The sequence below is a fragment of the Zeus faber genome (assembly GCF_960531495.2).
Source record: "Zeus faber genome assembly, chromosome: 18".
Classification (NCBI taxonomy): Eukaryota; Metazoa; Chordata; class Actinopteri; order Zeiformes; family Zeidae; genus Zeus; species Zeus faber.
Genome location: NC_137210.1, coordinates 24,913,896 through 24,934,352, shown reverse-complemented (window position 1 = coordinate 24,934,352; position 20,457 = coordinate 24,913,896). Strand labels below are relative to the sequence as shown.

Sequence of the window (20,457 nt, the reverse complement as noted above, 5' to 3'; positions counted from 1 at the left end):
GTTTTGGCGCCGTGCTCTGGTGGGGCCTCGCCGCCTCCGTCTTCAGGCGAAGGCGCCGGCTCCGCGCGGCATGGACGTTACAAGATTAGACACCGAGACGCGACTAAACCAGTCGGCGCGGATGGGCCCGAAGACGGCGTTTTGTCAGTACGTGTCGATACGCCTCCCTGCAGGACGTGAATCTAGCACGGAAATTGGGGTCGGGATGTATTTTGGGGTCTCTCCTCGGAAGAAAACACAAACAAAAAAACAAAAAAAAAACGCCCGCCCGTGTCCCCATCGCCCCCTTATATTAAAAACAAACATTTTCCCAAATATTGTGGCCATGGAGTTATTTCATCCCGTCCTCTCTGTTGATTTGAGTTCCTCTAATTCATTCATGGCTACGCTTCTTTTCTTTTTTTTTCCTTTGAGTTATTAAAACTCCATTCTCATTTCATGCATGAACAGCTGGACGGGCGGTGGTGGGTGCGATGTGCCCCCCACCCCCTCCCATCCCTCCCTCCATCACTCCCTCACTCCATCCCTCCCCTCTCTCTCTCTCCATCCCTCCCTCCCCTCCCTCCCTCGCCTGGGGTCATGTGTGAGTAGTGATGGGGGTGACGGGGAGGGGTGGGGTTTGGGAGTCGCTGCACGTTGTAGTCTCTGTTTTCTCTTTGATCTAAGCCATGGCTTTGCATGGGAACTGACTTGGAAAAGCCTGCAGAGCGGCGTGGAGAGCCCCGTCTGTCCACGCGCCAGAAGTTATGAATGAATGAATGCCAGCATCTTCCTCCACAGGCAGCTTTGAAACTTACTCCTCATGTTGTGGATTTTCTCCCGTTTTGTGATTGGTCGATTGTTTTGGGTTTTTTTTGTTTGTTTTTCTTTTTTTTTTGTGTGTTTTTGTCTTTTTTTTTTTTTTTTTGTTTTTTTTTTGTCTTGTTCTCGGGGGGTGGGCTTTGCGGGAGGGCCGCTTCAGATGGCGTCCTCTCGGGGGGTGGGGGGGTGGGGGTCTGACGCTGCAGTTACACGGGAACGACGGGGGTGGACGTTCTCGGTTCGGAGAGTAGAAGTTCTGCCACGTCTGGGCTCCACCCTCTTTGTCCGGCACCTCTGGGCGGTTCCAGAAGCTCCGCTGGAGATCCCGTGGGGGACTTCTTGACTTTCCGAACGTGTGGCGTCCACCCCCCTTGAAGGAACACGCCAAGGCTTTGAAGCAGTGATACCTTTCATTTAGACGTTGGCTGGATTGACACTTTACGTACAGTAGACCTTCATCCAGCGCCCTTGGTGGTCCATGGAGGTCCCTGGTGGTCCATGGAGGTCTTTGGTGTCTCAGTGAGGCTCATGGATGTCCAAGGGGGTCCATGGTTTTTGGTGGCCATTCTGCGTCCACTTCCAAGTTGTGATTTCTCCAGGTAGCTTTTGTAGCCGTCCCTCAAAATTAAGTGAAACACTATAGACAAAAAAAAAAAAAAAAACAGTAGCTTATCGTCCAGAATTGGTACCATTTTTTAGGACCTCCACCAAGCGGCTAAATCCAAAGTATCACAGTGTGCTATGTTCTCGATGTGTATCCTTTACGGTTTCTATTCCAAATCTTTGTATGACTACTTTACAAATGTGGGTGGGGTGGGGGGGTGAAGGCGGGGTGGGGGGGGGGGGGACGTATTGCCAACTCCATTCTCCCGATGTCGTCGTTCCCGCAGCGTTCACGTCCAGTGTGTTTTACGAACTTTGACCTCTTGAAACTTTGTTACCGACGGCATTGCCGACTCAACCGCAACAAATTCCCTTTTCCAGTCTGTGGGTGTGTGTGCGCGTGGTCGGTCTCTGAGCATACCATGTGGGTCCTTCACCAAAGATGATGTCCTCGCGCGTTTCCTCAGCACTGTTCGCTTTACAGAGAAATGCCATTGCTTTCTTTTTCTTTTTCTTTTTTTTTTCTTAAAACTCTTGTTATACAGGTTTTTCGGCGTCATTTTCAAGTGTTTGGGGGATTTTTTTTGTATATCTGCTGACCAATGTACCTTTTTTGATTTGTACAGAGAAAACAAACAAACGAAAAAAAAACGTGTGAACACCATTCGATGGGAGGGAATCAGAGTCGGTCCGTCTGTAGCTGTCAGGTGTATATATTGTAAACCGCAATATTGTTTATTGCTACAGTTTAATGTTGTGTATATAATGAACAACAGGCGGCAAGTTCTGACCCTTGTGCAACCGTTGGCTTCACCCCGTAACGAAATGACGTCGCCCCTCTCTCCCCGTCGACACACTGCTGGGATCGTGAAATATGACTTTGATTCCCCCCCCCCCCCCCCGATTATTCGGTTGATTCACAGCGGTCCTAATTAAGGCGGGTTCCAGGTTGAGTTCCTGCGTATGCAATGTCGGGGGCATATGTGATGTATGACATATGCAGTTTTTACGAGCTACATTCACATTATAAATAATGCAACGTTTGGATTTGTGTGTTACTGTGATGAGAACCCGTGAGTAGTCTCCAGATACGAGTGAGCGCTTGACTAGAGTAGTGAATGTTTTATTCTTTTCCTTCTTTTCTTTTTTTTTTTTTTTTTTTTTGGAATAGTAGACAAAGACCGAAGGCCTTTATTTTTATTTTTTTCCCACAATCAGCCCGGGAATTAGTCATAGGTTTCAGGAAGAGAAAGGTCGGGGAAAAAAAAAAAAAAAGATACGCATACGAAACGGAACAATAAAAAATAAAAGTCTCTCATCTCTTACCGTCGCTCCCATCCTTGTAAAAGAAAAAAGACAAAAAAAAAGACAAAAAAAAACAAAACAACGTGGGACCAAGCTCTCCCCCCCTGGCACCCCACCCCGAGTCCAGGTTCATAAGCAATACCCCCCGTCCCCTCGACGTGTCCCCTTTAATGACGTCCAGGAACAGGAGTCCGAAAGAAGGTTCCCTCCTTCAGCCCCCGCCCGGTTCTGTTTCCATCTTCTTTGTTTTCCTGCTGTGCTCTTTCTATTGCATCTCTCTCTCTGTCTAAACAAAGCTGTCTGGATCTCTTCTATATATATATATATTTTTTTTTAAGACTGCCTGCTTCTACAGTATGTTTGTCCTTGTTGTTTTTCCTTTAATTCTTTTTTTTTTGTTTGTTTTTTTTTTTTGTTTCGTTTTTTGACCGCACTAAAGATGTCAAACGATGATGTCATGATTAAAAAAAACCGTCCCCCCTTCTGGATGGGATGGCGACTATTATAGCAAGAACTGAACTGAACTGCTTCCCCTCCAGGTCTAGTGTCCTCTCTCTCTCTCTCTCTCTCTCGCTCTCTCTCTCTCTCTCTCGCTCTCCCCCTCTCTCTCTCTCGCTCTCTCTCTCTCTCTCTCTCTCTCGCTCTCTCTCTCTCTCTCTCTCCCTCCTCTTCTTCTTCTTTGCCGTGTCGACCTCTGCTACCGGGACGAACCACCCTGCATGTTGTTCCCACACTGAAGCTGCACATCGCATGATATAAAACTTTTAAAGGACTTGTGTAGGAAAAAAAAAAAAAAAGAAATAAAAGATGTATATATAAAACAAAAAACAGGTGAAAAATAGATATATAAAATGGACAAAAAATAATAAAAGAGATCTTAGTTTACTTTTGCACATGGGTCTTGTTTCTTTCTGGTCTTGTCGATCCGTGTACATGTCTGTCCATCTGTTCTCCTTTATTGAAGTGAAAGGAAAACGATGGTACCTTTTTAGGGAAAAGCCAAAAAGTCGTCCAGTTCAGCGCAGATGGTTGACTGGAGGACCGTCCTCAAGGCTCAAGAAGAAAACACCTTCACCGTGCCCATTCGGCCTCAAAGTGTTTGTTCCCGCTCCTTATCTGCACTAAAAGCATCTTTAACCAATGAGATTCATTGCACTACCAATACAAGCAAGGGTTCTGTGCCGTGGGCGACATCATCTGCCTGCAGGGGCACTGAGCGACCGGGTCTTCATGCTGCAGAGCGACCCGTCCTGCCAGGTGTAGGTTAATATGCATTTTTGTTTTTATTTTGGTATAAAAGTGTGTTTCTGTAGACGAGCGGCTCCGTCAGCTCATTGTTGTCATCCAGAAGTTGCCGCCTTGCGCGGTGTCGCTCAGACTAAACACCAGACGGATTAGACGTCTCCCGGTTCTTACAGCTCTAATCTCCTAATATGCACCACGGGTGAAGTAAGGTCATCAGGTGTGTGTGTGTGTGTGTATATGTGTATATCTAAACTTATAGGATAGGTATAAACCCTGGACATTAAAAGTGGAGACTTGGGAAAGAGGAAACTTTTTGGCTTCTGCTTCACCCATTTCTTAGGTAACGTGTGCGTGTGTATATACAGTATATATACTATATATGTATGTAGTAGATAGATGGATAGATATGATGCTTTATATAGATATGGATAGATATGACCTATTTTTAGTTATATTAGAGCGCAAATAAGACATTCCTACAGTTCTGTTTCTTTTTCGCTCTTGAAGGGAGGAAGAAAATAGCAATTCATCGTCAATTGAGATCCGCATGACTTAACATTTCTTAGGCAAGTGTCGAAATATCTGAAATATTTCTGTCAGTTATGTTAATTAATATACATTCTGGCCATCAAACCCTTTTTAAAACCTGTTTTCTCCAGAGTTGATCCACTGCATGTTGGTTATTTATCAGGACCAGATGTCGCGTCTGGGTTTCGGCCGCTGAAGGAACATCATCATCATCTCATCTTCACTAATGGATTTTAACTTGTCCACTTTGCCCTCAAACGTTTATCTCATCAGGTTTTTGGGGAAGTAAAGCTACAGTACACACTGCAGGTAAGGTTTTCCCTTTTATATTCTCATTTTCTCCTCAAATCCAGTAAAGACCCTCCCAACGTTGGAGCAATGTTTGGGGGGGGTGGTGTTATTTAAGCAGTGACACCTGTCTTGGGTGTAGTTGATTGGGCACAGGATCGGGGTGACTGCGGCTGTTGCTCATCAGAGCAATCGATGAGCACAGGTTAAATCACTCATCCCACCCCCACACATGGGAGAGGAGCTCTGGTCATGACACCGTTCCATCTGCTCCTTGCATATGACATCATGCCCATAAACCGGTTTGTCCTTCACCGTCCTTGTGTCTCTGTGTCGGGGATCCCTCTAAAAAAAGCCACTTGGGTGGTGTAGGGCAGGGGAACTGCCACGGACGTCAGTAAGGGAAATAACAGAACGGGGACATTGATGCTGCCGATGCTCTGTTATTCTAAAGGAAACCGCCAGACCTGCTTATTTGACCAATCAGGTGCAATCAACCAGCTCATAGATCATTTTGGACCGGAAAGGGACAGTAAAAATCTGAGCGGTCAAATTCAAGTCAATAAAGAATTAAAGCCTTTATACGATATCGGGAATATTTTCATACATGACGAATTTGTCGTGCGGTGAGAATTGGTACATTTCTCTACAGACACCATTTTAAAAAAAAATTGTTTTTAAAAGTCTGAAAAATGTATAAATAATAAAAAATATATATATATCCAATAAATGTAAAAAAAATTACACAGAATGTGAATAATAAATATAATTATAATCAGGTTTTTCAATCAGATGCATGGCTGTTAGAAGCCTTTAGACACATGTTAGTGACAGCCACCGAAGCTTGTTGTACAAATAAATAAATAAAACACCAAAAAAAACAACCGAGATTACAGGCGGAATGGAACGTTTGGCAAAGTGGGATTTTTAACATTGATTTCTACGGCGTTCAATGGCTTTCCAAAAGTATCTGTTGGAGTTTGGTGCAATCAATTTCTTGTAAAAATTCCATTTCACCCACTCGTGCATGTTCAGGGGGTGCGTCAAACTCAGCTTGTGCAGCTTCACTGACCTTTGTATGATCAAGGCCCAAAGTAAGGACGCAAATTTATGAAAAATAGAGAAAAATCATCGAGACCGAGCCTTTTTTCCGGGACTCGGAGTGAAGTGTCTTTGGTCAACCCTCGCTCTTCATGTTCACATGTCTCTCTTGTTGTCGGGTTCTGTGATCCCCCAGAAATGCGTCCGTCAGACGATCAATAATAAATCAGACGTAAAGTCTTCGGCTCCATGACCATCAAATGGCTGCCATGATGAAAGTTGACGAAAAGAGAAAAAGAAAAAGCATCAGTTTGAAATGACAGTCGGTCCATCGCAGCCCGAGCCCAAAACATGTGCTCTTCTATCTTAAATAATTCAAAATCCATCTGAAAATCCATCTGTCAAGGCTCGCTTTTGGGGTTTATAGTAATGGACCGTGTGTGTAGATAGACCAAGTGAGTATAGTACAAGGCAGAACATTGGATAAACCGATACGTATGAGAGAGTTACAAACATTACACCGGTTGGATAAATAGAAATAACCGATATGACAGAATCCCTGCCTCGCTGCTTTGATATTCCAGGGATTTGTGGATTCAATCTGTGGATAGATTTGGGGGTTTTGTCAAAAAAAAATAAGTATATCCCGATGGACAGTCATCAGAGAAGATTGTGCATCGGTAGCTTTCACAGGAATATGATGGAAATATGGTGATAAACACATGAACACGACACCCAGGGTTCTGTTTGTGTCAACGCTGCATCTTTTTCTGTGCAATGAACAGACTCTTCATTTTAAATTCGAACCTAGAACCAGTCCTCCGCCGGGTCGTTAGAGGTTCTTGCAGCAGCGGCCAAAATATATATGTCTATTTCCTGGTAATCATGCCAGTGTTGAAAAAATAATTCCCATTTTATCACATTTGCTTCATTTTTGTTACTTAATACGCCCACGGCCCAAAGCCTTCGGATCTGCCTAGCAACAGGAGCCAAAGGGAAGCAGTGTTTATTATGAAGCAGGTGGAACGCAGTCACTGCATTTAAACGGCTGCCTTTTATATATTTTTTTATAATATCAGAGCGCAAAGTTGGTTACGGTAGGCTGTCGGTAGGAAGCGGCACCACTTCCTGTTTCTAGTCTCTTACCTTAGAGTGGATTTGTGGCAGTGGAAAAAGAGTAAATAATAGTATAATATTATAATAATACCCTGTTTGCCACCGCTTCCCCCTGGTGAAACCTAGAATATGTCGTCACTCACGCGTTTTTGGAATAGGAGATTCAACATCTTTTTAAATCGAGTCTCGCGACGGTGGAGCAGAAGTCAAACCTGTTCGTAAGAATACTGAATAAAAAGCAAAAAAAAAAAAAAAACACAAGGCATAAAGGAAAGAAACAGTGTTTTTACAAGAAGCAGACGGGGCGGCGGCTGGGTTTGTAAAAATGTGACTTATTGGACACACAACAGAGAAGAGGCTTTGTGTGATAAGCCAGTTGGAGAGAGGGCAGCGGGCGTCGCCCCTGAGAGAAATGACAAATCATTAGATGTGCTCCGGGGGTAAGTGGAAGCCCCCCCCCGCCTCCCCCGCCCCCCTCTGTCTCTCTCTCTCTCTCTCTCTCTCTCCCCCCTTCTGTCTCACTCTCTCAAGGTCCACATTTCCATTTCAATTTTCTGCTCAGCGGAGTTGATGTATGTGGCGAATCGCCCGGTAAGACCGGTCTCCACCTCGGCCACCGCCCGCCTCCTCCTGTTCATTGGCTAGTGTACCTCTGCGACCTTGTGTGTGTATGTGTGTGTGTGTGTGTGTGTGTGTGTGCGTGTGCGTGTGCGTGCGCGTTGTGTCCACGGTAACGCTCCGTCACTGACCCCCAAGTCAGAACAGCTGGAGAGAAGAGGGCGTCCGTCCCTCAAGTGTAAAGACAAACCTATCGATGCTCGTTGGGAATCCAGCGACGTCAGATCCGCGCCCTAACGCCTGCACCGCCCCCCAAGGCTGTTCCTGTTTTAAAAGTGGAGCTGTGTATTCGATTAATACTCAGAAGTCATTTGGATTGTTGGTTGTTTTTGCATTTCCTGAAAGAAAAGAGAAAAAGAGTTGATATTCTAAACTTTGATTTCAGTTTGGGATTTGAAAGGCCTTAGATAAAAAAAAAAAAAAAACAACAATAATTAAAAAATCAAATGAAGCTCAAAGATGCTGTTTGGAATTGTTGTTTTTTGACGAATGAAGGACGTAAAACCAGAAAGCCCAAACTTTTTCAAGATGACTGCAAAGAAATATGATTTCCCTTGACGTGAATTAAGAAGCACTCAGTGAAGCAAGTACAGCCACCACCGCGATGCTTAATACGTCGACGCCGGTTTAGCCCGAGTCGCCGGATGTCACGGACAACAAACTGTCGTCGAAATCAAAATAATCGGCGCCGTTTTCAGCACGGCGAGGTCAATGACAACACCGGTCGGGATTAAATTCAGCGGCATTTAAATGGGAAACTCCTCATTGGATTCCAGCAAACGAGCCTGTGGGGCTGTTAACTACGGATCTAAAAAACGATGTGTATACTTTTGTGCTGGGCTTCAATTCAAAGTGGAACAAATGATTTGCGGGGGGAAAGAAACCTCATTCTGCGGAAATAGTCACTTTTTTTGGGGGGGGCGTCAGACAACAAAACAAGACGCTCTCCGGGAGGAGGAAATAAATTGACTCAACAGCCACAGTCAACTGGTAATTGCTGAGCGGCGGCGTCGTGCATATTGATACATAATCATTTGCTTTTAGGCGCGGATGAGTGTCACTCTGCGGACGGCGGCGGGCGGCGGAGGCTAAGTGCGGAGACAGCGGAATGACAAGAGGGGAAACAGATTTGGCTTATCTGCCAGCTCAGGCCTGGAGAGAGAGGGAACACTCTTTGAACCTGATGGAATAATTAAAAAATGGAGGGGGAGAGAGTGCGAGAGGGAGGAACTCAAAATTCTCGCATAAAATGGTGTAGGATATACTTTTGATGTACTGTATGTATAAATATAAATCTTTTTTTTTATTTTCCACTAAGGTAATGTGACTGTGTTGTGGTAGATTGTTGTAAAACGTATGGATGTTAAATTGTAATCGATTCAAAAGTAATAGAGTTTACATCCTCTTCTCTTTTTTTAGAAGCAATAATAAGTGACACTCGTGTTTTGAGCCCTTTTTGATTTCAATGGGAGATGGGAAAAAGAAGCAGTTTGGGAATTAGCTCCGGAGCTCGTGGCCTTTGCTCTTCTGCAGGCGTGTGCATGAGGAGGGGTGTGTGTGTGTGTGCGTGCATGCGTGCTTGCGTGCGTGTGCGCATTTTTGGAGAGATTTATGGGTATTACCCGCTCGTCTCTTCATTAAGGCGCCGTTTCCTCGCTAGCAGCTTCTATTTGAATGGCTCAATTGTCCGAGCAGTTTGCAAATGAAGACTCATGGGCGAGTGTCCTTGTCACAGGTACCGTCCAAGTGCCAAAGTCAAACTGGAGATCCTGGGGGTGTGTGTGTGTGTGTGTGTGTGTGTGTGTGTGTGTGTGTGTGTGTGTGTGTGTGTGTGTGTGTGCACATGTACTTGTGTGCGTGCGTGTGTGTGTGTGTGTGTGTGCTTGTGTGTGTATGTGTGTGTGAGAATCAGTGGTGGAAGCACTACTCAGACCTTTTGCTCATGTAAAAAAAGGACAATTGCGCTGACATACTCAATTTGAAGTGAAAGTACCACATTGACATTTCTACTTGGGTAAAAGTATACAAGCTCTGAAATGTACTTAAAGTATTTCATAGGAATAGTGTCAGTAGTAGTCGACACTAGACAGTAGAAGTGCCCTGATATAGCAGAGACAATAATACGGCATAAAGTGCTGCTGCAGCTTTTTTTTTTTCCCACCGATCAGTGCTCATGCAGCTCCTGATCACGGTTTTCATTCCAATAGTATAGGATTTACTTTAATACATATAAATATAATTTTTGGTAGGGATGTAACTGTGTTTAGAAATTTAATGGAGTAAAAAGTATGGATATTTTTATATATTATACCAAGATACCAAGTTCAGTACCAAGACCGTATGATACCACGGACGGCTGCCTCTGTGTTTTGGTGCACGTTGTTTTGTTTGGAAGCTCAGTGTTTTGGGACGGCGTCCCGAGCTTTTTCCCCAGAAATGAGCTCGTGAGCCTCAGGGATTACAACCCCTGTGGATCTATTTCCCACTGTCATCGCCACTTCTATGGAATTACTGGACATTCTGGTCCGAGGCGCGCTCTCCCTTGTACACACAGTGGGACGCCGGAGAGTCGCCCGAACACCTCCGGGCGAAACGTCGAGGGATCTGTTTTCATACTCACGGTGGCTGGTGTAACGACGCGCCGATTGCCGGGTTCGGCTCCCGGCTCCTCCTGGTAGCGTGCTCAAGTGTCCTTGAGCAAGACACTCAAGCCCCTAACTGCTCTCGTTCAGCTGGCGTGCGCCCTGGCGCGGCTGCTGCCGCCATCAATGTCTGAATGTATGTGAGGTGTGCACTGTAAAGCACCTTGAGTGGTACGACTAGGAGCTTTATAAATGCAGACCGTTTACCACCCTCCTGATCTGGAATCTTTTTTCATTCACTGTGAACCCTTCTACGCCCCCCGTGAGTCGCTTTCATTCATACTGGTCGGTGTTCACTGTGCATACCAACGCAGTCCAACATGCAGGAGGCACGGCCGCATGCTCGCCGACCAGATACTGTAGTGTGTGTGGAGCTGACGAACCCGGACTCTATAGCTCATGTCCTCGGCAACTTTAACAAAGGTAATCTCACCCACGAAACTCCCAAAATACAGACAGTTCATTACATGCCCCACCAGAGAGGAGAACATGCTGGATCACTGTTACACCACAGTAAGCAGTGCCCATCACGCCGTTCCCCCGGGAGCGCTGGGACACTCCGATTCTGACCCGATTCCCACATACAGGCAGAAATTAAAGCTCTCTAAACCTGTAACGAGGACATCAAAGCAGCGGAGCAGGGACGCTGTGATCTTCAGGCGCGCTTGGATTGTACCGACTAGGATGTTTTCGGGGCTGCTGCCAACACTCTGGCTGGGTTCACAGAGGCTGTGGCGTCCTGCACCAGCTGTATGCCCATCACGCACCAAGATTCAAGATGTTTCTCACATACATGTACATACGTTCATACATATATGCAGTGTAATGTCTTAGCAACGCACACAGAGATTATGCACAATAAGTACTAAACTGAACACAATAGCTAAAGTAATTACGACCCAACTAAACTAACTGAACTAACTGATTCATAAAAACGTAATGCAGTTAGTAAATAGAATAAAAATAATATAAAATAAAATAAGAGTCAAAAGGTAATACACTGAGTGGGGGTCCAAAATATAAGTAAAGGAAATAGAGTCATGTATATGGGATAGGCTATTTGTTTATACAGATATGTGCAATAAAGTGCATGTGAATAAAGTGAGTATGGAGATATATAGTACAGTATACAACAGTACCACACAGCAATACAGTAACACCAAACAGAGCAGCAATACAGCGCAGTATGCAGTAACCCAGAACAGTGATACCGTATGCAGTACAGTATGCTACATACAGTACAGTAACGTAGTGTGAGTGCATTTTGTTAGGACCCCTGGTGAGTTCAGCGTTGACAGTTCTTATGGCTTGCGGGAAGAAACTCCATCTCAGTCTCTCTGTCCTCGCTATGTGGCTGCAACTGGAACAGTCCGTTGTTGAGGTGGTGAGGATCCTTCATGATCCTGTGGGCTCTGCTACTACACCTGCTGGTGTATAAGTCCTGCAGGGAGCGGATGGTGGTTCCTGTAGTACGTTCTGCTGAACGCAGCACCCTGTGCAGGGCCCACCTGTCCTGAGCAGTACAGTTCCCAAACCAGGCAGTGATGTTGCCTGTCAGGATGATCTCCACCGCTCCACAGTAGGAGGTGGGTTAGACAGGGACAGAGACAGGACGCCCGCAAAGCAGCCGGGCCAGACTCTGGCTCTCCATACACCCTGAAGAACTGCGCTGCCCCTGATCAGCTGTCTCCGGTGTTCACAGACATCTTTAACACCTCACTGGAGACATGCCACGTGCTAGCCTGCTTCAAGACCTCCGCCATCATCGCCGTCGCAAAAAGAGCCAAGGACCACAGGACCTAATGATTACAGACCTGTCATTTGAGCGCATTGTGCCATCACTGAGCCACTCCCGGGCCCCCTGAAGTTCACCTACAGAGCCGACAGGTCTGTAGACAATGCAGTAAACTTTGCCCTTCACTTAATCCTCTAACACCTAGACTACTGAGGAACCTATGCCACTGATCCTGTTTGCGGATTTTAGGTTCACCTGTAATACTATCATCCCGGCTCTGTTGCAGAACAGGCTCCCCCAGCTGAGTGTGCTGACTACACCTGCAGGTGGATTACAGACTTCCTGTCAGACAGGAGGCAGCACGGGAAGCTGGGAAAACACGTCTCTGACTCCCGGACCATCGGTGCCGGCTCCCCTCAAGGCTGCGTTCTCTCTCCTCTACTCATCTCCCTGTACACCAACAGCTCCACCTCCAGTCACCGGTCTGTCAAGCTCCCGAAGTCTGCGGTCGACACCGCCCTTATCGGGTCCGCCTGGAGATGGGAGCTTGAGCATCTGGTGACCTGGTGCAGTCAGAACAACTTGAAGCTCAATGCTGGGAAGACAGTGGAGATGGTTGTAGATTTCAGGAGGAACCCAACACCACCTGCCACCATCATCCTGACACTGTGGAGTACCTCCGCTTCCTGGGAACCATCATGACCCAGGACTTCAAGTGGGGGCTGAACATCAGCTCCCTCAGCAAAAAAAGCTCACCAGAGGACGTACTTCCTGCGGCAGCTGAGGAAGTTCAACCTGCCAAAGTCAATGATGGTGCACTTCTACACCGCCATCATTGAGTCCATCGTCACCTCCTCCATCACCATCTGCTGCCACTGCCAAGGACAAGGGCAGGCCGCGGCGTGTCATTTGTTCTGCTGAGAAGGTGATTGGATGCAATCTGCCATCTCTATTCATGCCTGGAAGAATCTTGTAATACCATTTCAGACGCCCCTAAAGTGGACCGTACCATCGCGCTGAGCATCGTGCTCCGCGGCTCAGATCAGAGCCATCTTTTTTCCAAACAAAGTAATTAAAAACAGAGTGTTTTTATTGTACATTTTATTTATTTTCATCCGTTTTGTAACGGAAAAAAGCCTTGTGCGTAATGGGGACACTTTCTCAGTTACTGTGTACTGTTAATTGCTACACACTGTTAAATATTATAGCTTGGAGTTTTTCAATTCAACCCTGAGCTACAAAACGTAAATGAGACAAAAATAAAATCCTCGGAGCAACATCTTTACCCAAAATGATCCTCTCTTCAATCCAAATAATTATATCAAAAATAGAAATACTCAAACTGATTTATAGTACAATTTACAGTAAAGGTAGCACGGTATAAAAATAGAATAACAATATAGAATTAAAGCTGCAAGCAGCGATGACTGGGTCCTCGAAGTGTCTGTGGGACCTAAAAACTCGGCTAGGAGGAGTAAGCGTAAGTATCTAATCAAATATGGCCGACTTCCTGTTGGGTGTCGGCCATGGTGTTAATCAAAAAAAATTTAAGTCTAGTGGTGTTACACAAGTTTACCAAATTTCGTGAGTTTTTGTAGAAAAACTGAATGGGTTTGATTTTTAAAATTTGAATAAAGGGCGTGGCCACGCCCATGCACGGGCACCATATAATATCGAATGACACACCAGGACTCGTGTGTGTGCAAAGTTTCGTGGGCTTTCGAGTTTCTCGAGGTCCCCAAAAAGTCGACTCGAAATGGCTGAAGAAGAAGAAGAAGAAGAAGAATAAACGGAGCGATAACAATCACGTGCTTTGCGCTCGGACCCTTATGAAGCACGTGGTCCAAGATTCAAGGCCTTGGATTTTCCTGTTAGAAAGGATGATGCGTGAACTCATCATATCTGCATAATGATGTTCATTTCTGTGCATAATCGTAAACCCACAGATTGTGAGGATACTTACAATTAAAGTAAAATAAAAACAAAAATAAAAACTGGTTGTGATGATGTGTGAAGCATAAAAACACGCCTATAAAACAGTTCCGCTTATACTATACTGTATATAACCGTCTCTACTGTAGTTTGGGAGATAACGGTGACACTATGATCAAAACACTCATTATTGTACATTCTTCAGTGGTAAGTGAATTCAACTTTTCAGCATTTTTTTTTTTTGTTTTTTGCTAGGGACCCCCGGGGAGCCACTTGGAAGACTCTCTGGGGGTCCCCGGGCTCCATATTGAGACCCCACCGCTATAGAATACGGACCGGTAACTAGGAATAACAGCTCTGGCCTGAGTGTCCGTCTCTCTCCACTGCTGCATCATCGCAGCGTTGCCTTCTTGAATAACGTGAACCCACATGCAGGTTCAAGCCCCAGTTCTAACCAGGTCTCGCCAATACGGTGTTTTTTTTTAGACTTCTTAATCCATCATTTGGGTTTGTGATGAATGGTTGGTTAAAAAAATAAATAAAAATGTCAAAAATATCTCCTCCGCAAATACAAATGGAGGTATTTTCGGAGGCATGAAGGTTTTTTTTATTTTTATTTCTTGCAGAACTTTGAAACAACACTCGGGTGTAACAGGGAATTGTCAGCTCGCCGTGTGGGAACGGGCCCAAAGCCCCAACATCTATTCTGGAGCAGGAATGTGTTTCATCAGAAAGGAGTGGAAGGGAAGTGGGAGTGAAACATCTCAGCGGCTGATGAACGATCGTCTCGGGGAAACTTCTGTCTCCAACACGGAGAAGTGGAGGAAACGAAAGCAGCTTCAGACGCGCAGACGGGGAGAGGAGTGGGTGAATAATTTAATACTGTTTCCTCATTGATCATCTCCCACTGAGGACCTTTACAGGAACTAATGCTGCAGAGCAAAACTTCATAACTTTTCTTTCCAAAACACACTTTCCCAGAGCTTAGAACTTCTCTATTGTTCTTTTTTATTTGTATTTTTATTTCTATTTTTACCCCTCTCTCCTGTGAATTTGATGGTGGAAGAGAGGGTGGAGGGGTGGGGGGGGGGGGCGGTGAATGTGGTTTCAGGGTACCTTATACTCTATTAGATATTTATTGGATCAGCTTTTTGAGGCAGCTTCTGTAACTCCAACAAGGTGCTGCTCATATTAAAAGTTAAAACTCAGCGAATTTATGTTACTATATTGAGATAGTGACGATAAACCACATCGCTTTCTGAGTCTTGGAGGGAAAAGTACTTGTTTCTTTAATGCTAAGATTCATGATCAGTTCTTGATAATACAATGGGAGATATTATATATAATAATAAAATATTATTATCATTATTATTATTATTATTATCATTATTATATTAAGTTATATAATATTATAAAATGTAATATTTGTATTTGTATTTAAACTGCTTGGGAACTGCCTTGTATGACTAATAAAGTAAAGTTATTAAACTGTTCTAAAACGCAGACCACTCCTTGTACTCATTATCAATATGGGATCTGTGGTATACTGCCATCTGGTGGACATGCGATGCCACTGACCGAAAAAAATAATTCATAGTGAAGTCATTGGGTGATGTTGAGGTTCTCTTTTTGATAAAAGATTGACAGTTATTAGTGAACAGATTATCATAGGAGACTGTGGAAGGAGGCTGCGTAACAACTTGAATCACTTTTGTCATTTTCACAGATCTCTAATGTCGGCCGGGGCTGCGCCACTCGGATGGATATTTCAGACGTCTTCCAAAGTGAAACCCAGTCGCTCATCAATAGGAAAAGGGTCATTCCACCAAACATGTCCTAAACACATATTATGCTTTTTGGAGAAGATGACACTTTATAAAAGTTCCCATCATTATTCTATATATAATATAAACACGTATAGGCCGTCGGTCATACAAGCTTTTATTTGCATTTCCTTGTTTTAGTTGGTACATTACTCCGTAGTTGTTTTGAGAACAGAAAAAAAGAGACAAACGATGACAACGCACTCGGGATGCGGCTGATTTTCGGGAAACGCAGCCCGGTTAGAGTTCAGGATGATCGACACGCAGGAAGATCTTGGCCTTCACCATGTTCTCCACCACTGTGGGAAAGAGTAAACGTGTGAGTTATGAGAGCTGCCGACACCCGAAACTCTTAAACTGGTGTGTAAGAGTGTCCTGTTCCTTCGCTGTCGAACCACACACACACACACAGGCATGCCTGCACACACACAAACACATGCATGCACACACACACACCCACACACGCATGCACACACACACATGCATGCACACAGACACATGCATGCACGCACACAGACACATGCATGCACACACACACACATGCATGCACACATACACACATGCATGCACACAGACACATGCATGCATGCACACACACACATGCATGCACACACATGCACGCACGCACACACACACACACACACACACTTGCACGCACACTCACACACACACATGCACACAAACAAACACATGCGCACACACACACGTACGCACACACACACATGCACACAAACACACACACACACACACACACACATGCACACAAACACACACACACACACACACAACTTTTCTGTCAGTCTTCTGTCACATACGTTTGCCAAAAGCGTTGGAGAGAGTGAAGTGAAGGCAGTTAAAAGGTAAGAGTGATGGATGAGGCTTCTGGTGGACAGGAGAGCTTACTCATCATCGGGTGAGTTAGTGTGTGCAAGTAACTTTTCTGTCCATCTGTCTGTCTGTCTGTCTCTCTGGGGGGCGGGCTTGTCATGAAAAGGTTTGGGGAAAGGTCTCGGTTCACTCACAGTATGCACTGTCCAAGGGCTCATAGGCGTAGAGACGGTTGGTGTATTTCCCTGTGAGGTCTGCACGTACTGTCATGGATGGATCTAGAGAGAGATAGGGGGGGGGGGGGGGAGAGAGAAAGAGGGGAGCAGAGGGAGGGGAGTGGGGGGGAAAGAATTCAAACACTGAGAATGAGTTGATTATTCAGAGAGAGAGAGAGAGAGAGAGGGGGAGCCAAGCTGGAGTCCCAATTTCCCCCCGCGCTTCCAGCTCCATCGTTAGAGCTGCATAAGCGATGATTCTGCCGTTCTATTATTCCTTTTCCTGTCTGACTGCGTCGGCCTCATCTATTATACCCCGGCTCGCGCCAAGCGCTATAAATACTGCAGGAGTCCCCTGGACATCCCAAAAAAAGTCGAATGCAAACTTTAGCGTCTTGGAGCCGGACCAGCGTTCACTGGTTGCGGCTGGACTGCACCAAAGGCATCAGAGATGTACGCAAGGATGTGGGAAGCACCCTCTCAGCGGGAGAAAGGGGGAGCATTTTTGGGAGCGATGGCGTGGGGGCGTCATGGCGACCCGTTCACACAAACGCCATCAAGGCGTGTCCTCCTTCACCAGGAGGGCGTGGACCCCGGGTTGGGCTCCTGTGACACCCAGGTGGAGGCTGCCGCTCCCTGCTGTGTTTTTATCCCCTCGTAGCAAAAGCCTTTTTACGTTTTAAAAAAACGTTTAAAAAAAAAAAGTGTAGATAAATACCAACAAAGAGGATCCTGGGAACGTAGTAGCCGTCCGGGGCCAGATTCCTGTCCTGGGTCTCATGCTGCAAGAGAAGTATTTACATTTCATCATTTTCAGGTGCAATTATTTACAACTCATCCGTGTGATGAGTAGCAGTACACACTGTGTAGTAATATGTGAGTATATAAAGTATTTCAAACTAAAAACACAGGAAGGTAAACAGACAAATACTTTTATGGGCTCAAAATTTAAAGAAGGTGCTTCATACTAAACTGTTTCTTACTGGCACATTCAGCCACATTACGACCACGCCCCGGTTGGTGGATTGACCCAATTTTTTTTCTTTTATTCCAAGTGCAATAAATGTTTGTTTTTTTACCACTATGTTGAGCATTATGAAGTCTTCTTTGGCCATTTTCTGGATGGACTTATCGGCAGAGAACGTCTTCTTCAGCTCTGTGGAGAAAGTCCTGTTTAGAGAGACGGAGGCGGACGGGGCGTCGTCGATAGGCTACGATGGGCGATAAGGGGCCTTTCTAGGGGGGATCGGGGACCATCGGGGGGCCCCTGCTGCAGATAGCGGCGCCGCTTTAGGCGGAAGTTAGGAAATCGTTGTAGAAAAGAGGCGGGTGTGTGCGGGGATCAAGAGACCAGCGGCAATACGGTAACAAACAAACATGAGGCGTTGATCACCTGGGAGCACAGTGAAATAGTAAAATATTCTACTGTCTGTGAGGAGCACCAGGACCACCACCAGTGGACGCAAGACGTCCATCCCATATTCTCAGTATTGTGGGTGCTGGTACCTTTGCTGTAGGGGCAGTCTTCCTTGTGGTGGATGACCATCAGAGGCTTCCAGCTGTAGCAACACAAAAAGGCAAATTCAGAGCTTTCCGCGGGATGAGGCGCACAGGGACGGGCGTGGCATCCTCTGAGAACCTGATCTCCCAGAAAAAACAAACACACACACACACAGCCACTCATGCATATTGATGCACATGTTCATGTTCATATTCATATCCATACACAGTGCAACCTCAGCGATTGAAGGACAACAAAAAAAAAAGTTTGGACGCAGCCATCGTCTCTCACCTCTGTCTCATTTTGGTCAGGCCTTCCTCGTAGTTCCGGACCCAGGTGATGTCGTTGCCCCACCCTGGGAAACAGGAAGAACAAGGTGGAAAACTGAGCTTTTCCACTCTCTCTCCGGAGGTTTTATAGCCGCCTGTGTGAGGACTTCCACCGTGCCCACGAAGGCTTCCAGTCCTTCAGGGCGGTGGATCAATGCACTACAGGGTTCCTCTCTCTCTCTCTCTCTTTGCTTCCTGAGAAGACTTGAGTGGGTCGTCCTCCATATTGTTTATGGTGATGTTGGGAAGGAATATGGGTAAAGGCACACGGGCAACGGGGACATGTGGGGTCGCGGCGCGCTGTCACCCACCTCTCGCCAGAAAATGTCTGTTCAGCGTCTTCACTCCCTCTTCCTCCACCGCCGCCAGGACGGCGCAGGTGAGGAGGGTCAGAGCGAGCAGGGCCCCGCCCGGCGTCCTTTCCATCGTCAGCCTCGGAGACGGAGTCCGTGCTCTGTAAGCTCTGAGTCCCGCGGGAATGAGGATCTGTTGTGAACAGTCATGATTAACATTTCAGGTTATTCTCAGTGGTCCCGGCTCACCAAACCGGTCCGATCAGATCCATGAAAGACGGCGTTTGAGTTGAAACATCGGAGCCGTGAATGAATGACTTGTAAAAGTTTTTATCTTGAGACGTGAAACTGGTATCGGGGGAAAGTCTATAATATGGCACAAAATGCGACTGAACCTTTGTCTTTTAGGTTGACAGTCTACGAAACGGAATATGTTTAAATACACATACTTGAAAAATGTACTTACAGTTTAGTAATGAAGTTCTTGTACTTTCCTTCTTTCCACCACTGCAGGACACAACATGTAAACGTAGTTTAGTTACGTTTCAGACGAGGTGTTTGGATCAAAATGGCTCTTTTCTCTTGTAGCTGTGATAATAAAATGTAGATTACTTACTTAACACACACACACACACAACCACACACACACACACACACACACACACACATACACACAGGGATTTAATCCTATTTAAACAAATAAAATACCGTACATACAAAATCTATGTCTGATCGTATGTAGGATTGTTGTGGAGCTGCGGCCATGTCTTACCTCGTGTGATGAGGAGGACTGAAATGCATCTCCACTCCCTTTTCAATGCCAGTCGGCTTTCCAGATAAACTCACCAAACAGGCATGGGAACGCAAGGCTGAGATTTAGGAATTTAAAAACAGCACACACACACACACACACACACACACACACACACGCACACACACAAATCTCCAATTCCACATCTGTCACAGGGGGGAGAAGTAGCGTTTAAATTAGACACCACAGGGAGAAAGACCTTTCGTGCATTTACTGTAAATTCAACTTCCCTGTAAGCACTCACTCTACGTGTGTGTGTGTGTATATATATATATATATATATATATATATATATATATAAAAAATTCATAATGTTTATAAATCACACACACTCACACACCATATGTATGTTCGATTTTTTTATTTGAATAAAATAAAATCGGTCTAATCATTAATATGCATAACGTTACATATATATTATTCACAATATTTTAAATATTTTAATATTTTATATATGAATATAAACAGTATATATATATATTTGTAAACCAGACACTTCACCCTGTGTGTGTGTATCTGTGTGTGTGTGTATCTGTGTGTGTGTGTGTGCGTGCGTGCGTGTGTTTATTGTACAAAACATAATGATTGTAATGGTAATCAACAACGACATTGGAACACAACTAGTCATTAACTGTACTTTGGGGTTACACCCTCAGTCACCCCCGGGTCTGGAGTGTTAGCTGTTGCTAGGGGCAGCAGCGGCGCCGAGCAACCGCGAACCCCCTCCCGCGCATGCGCAGAGCCCTCCGCACCGCTGCTCTGTGGGGCCGGCGGAGCGTCGACGGCGTGCGGGGCTCCCGATG

General features: G+C 45.5%; 1 protein-coding gene across 1 annotated transcript; it reads right to left on the bottom strand.

Annotated features, from left to right (window-relative positions):
- Window positions 1–15,825: 15,825 nt before the first annotated feature.
- On the bottom strand, window positions 15,826–19,694 carry agr1 (anterior gradient 1). The gene is made up of 9 exons (XM_080019713.1): window positions 19,616–19,694; window positions 19,310–19,350; window positions 18,862–19,036; window positions 18,513–18,576; window positions 18,227–18,279; window positions 17,800–17,876; window positions 17,439–17,502; window positions 16,700–16,783; window positions 15,826–15,976 (listed from the first exon to the last, which is right to left on the bottom strand). Exons 3-9 carry the CDS (start codon window positions 18,974–18,976, stop codon window positions 15,918–15,920), a joined length of 516 nt encoding a protein of 171 aa, XP_079875839.1. The 5' UTR covers window positions 18,977–19,036; window positions 19,310–19,350; window positions 19,616–19,694; the 3' UTR covers window positions 15,826–15,917.
- Window positions 19,695–20,457: the final 763 nt, after the last annotated feature.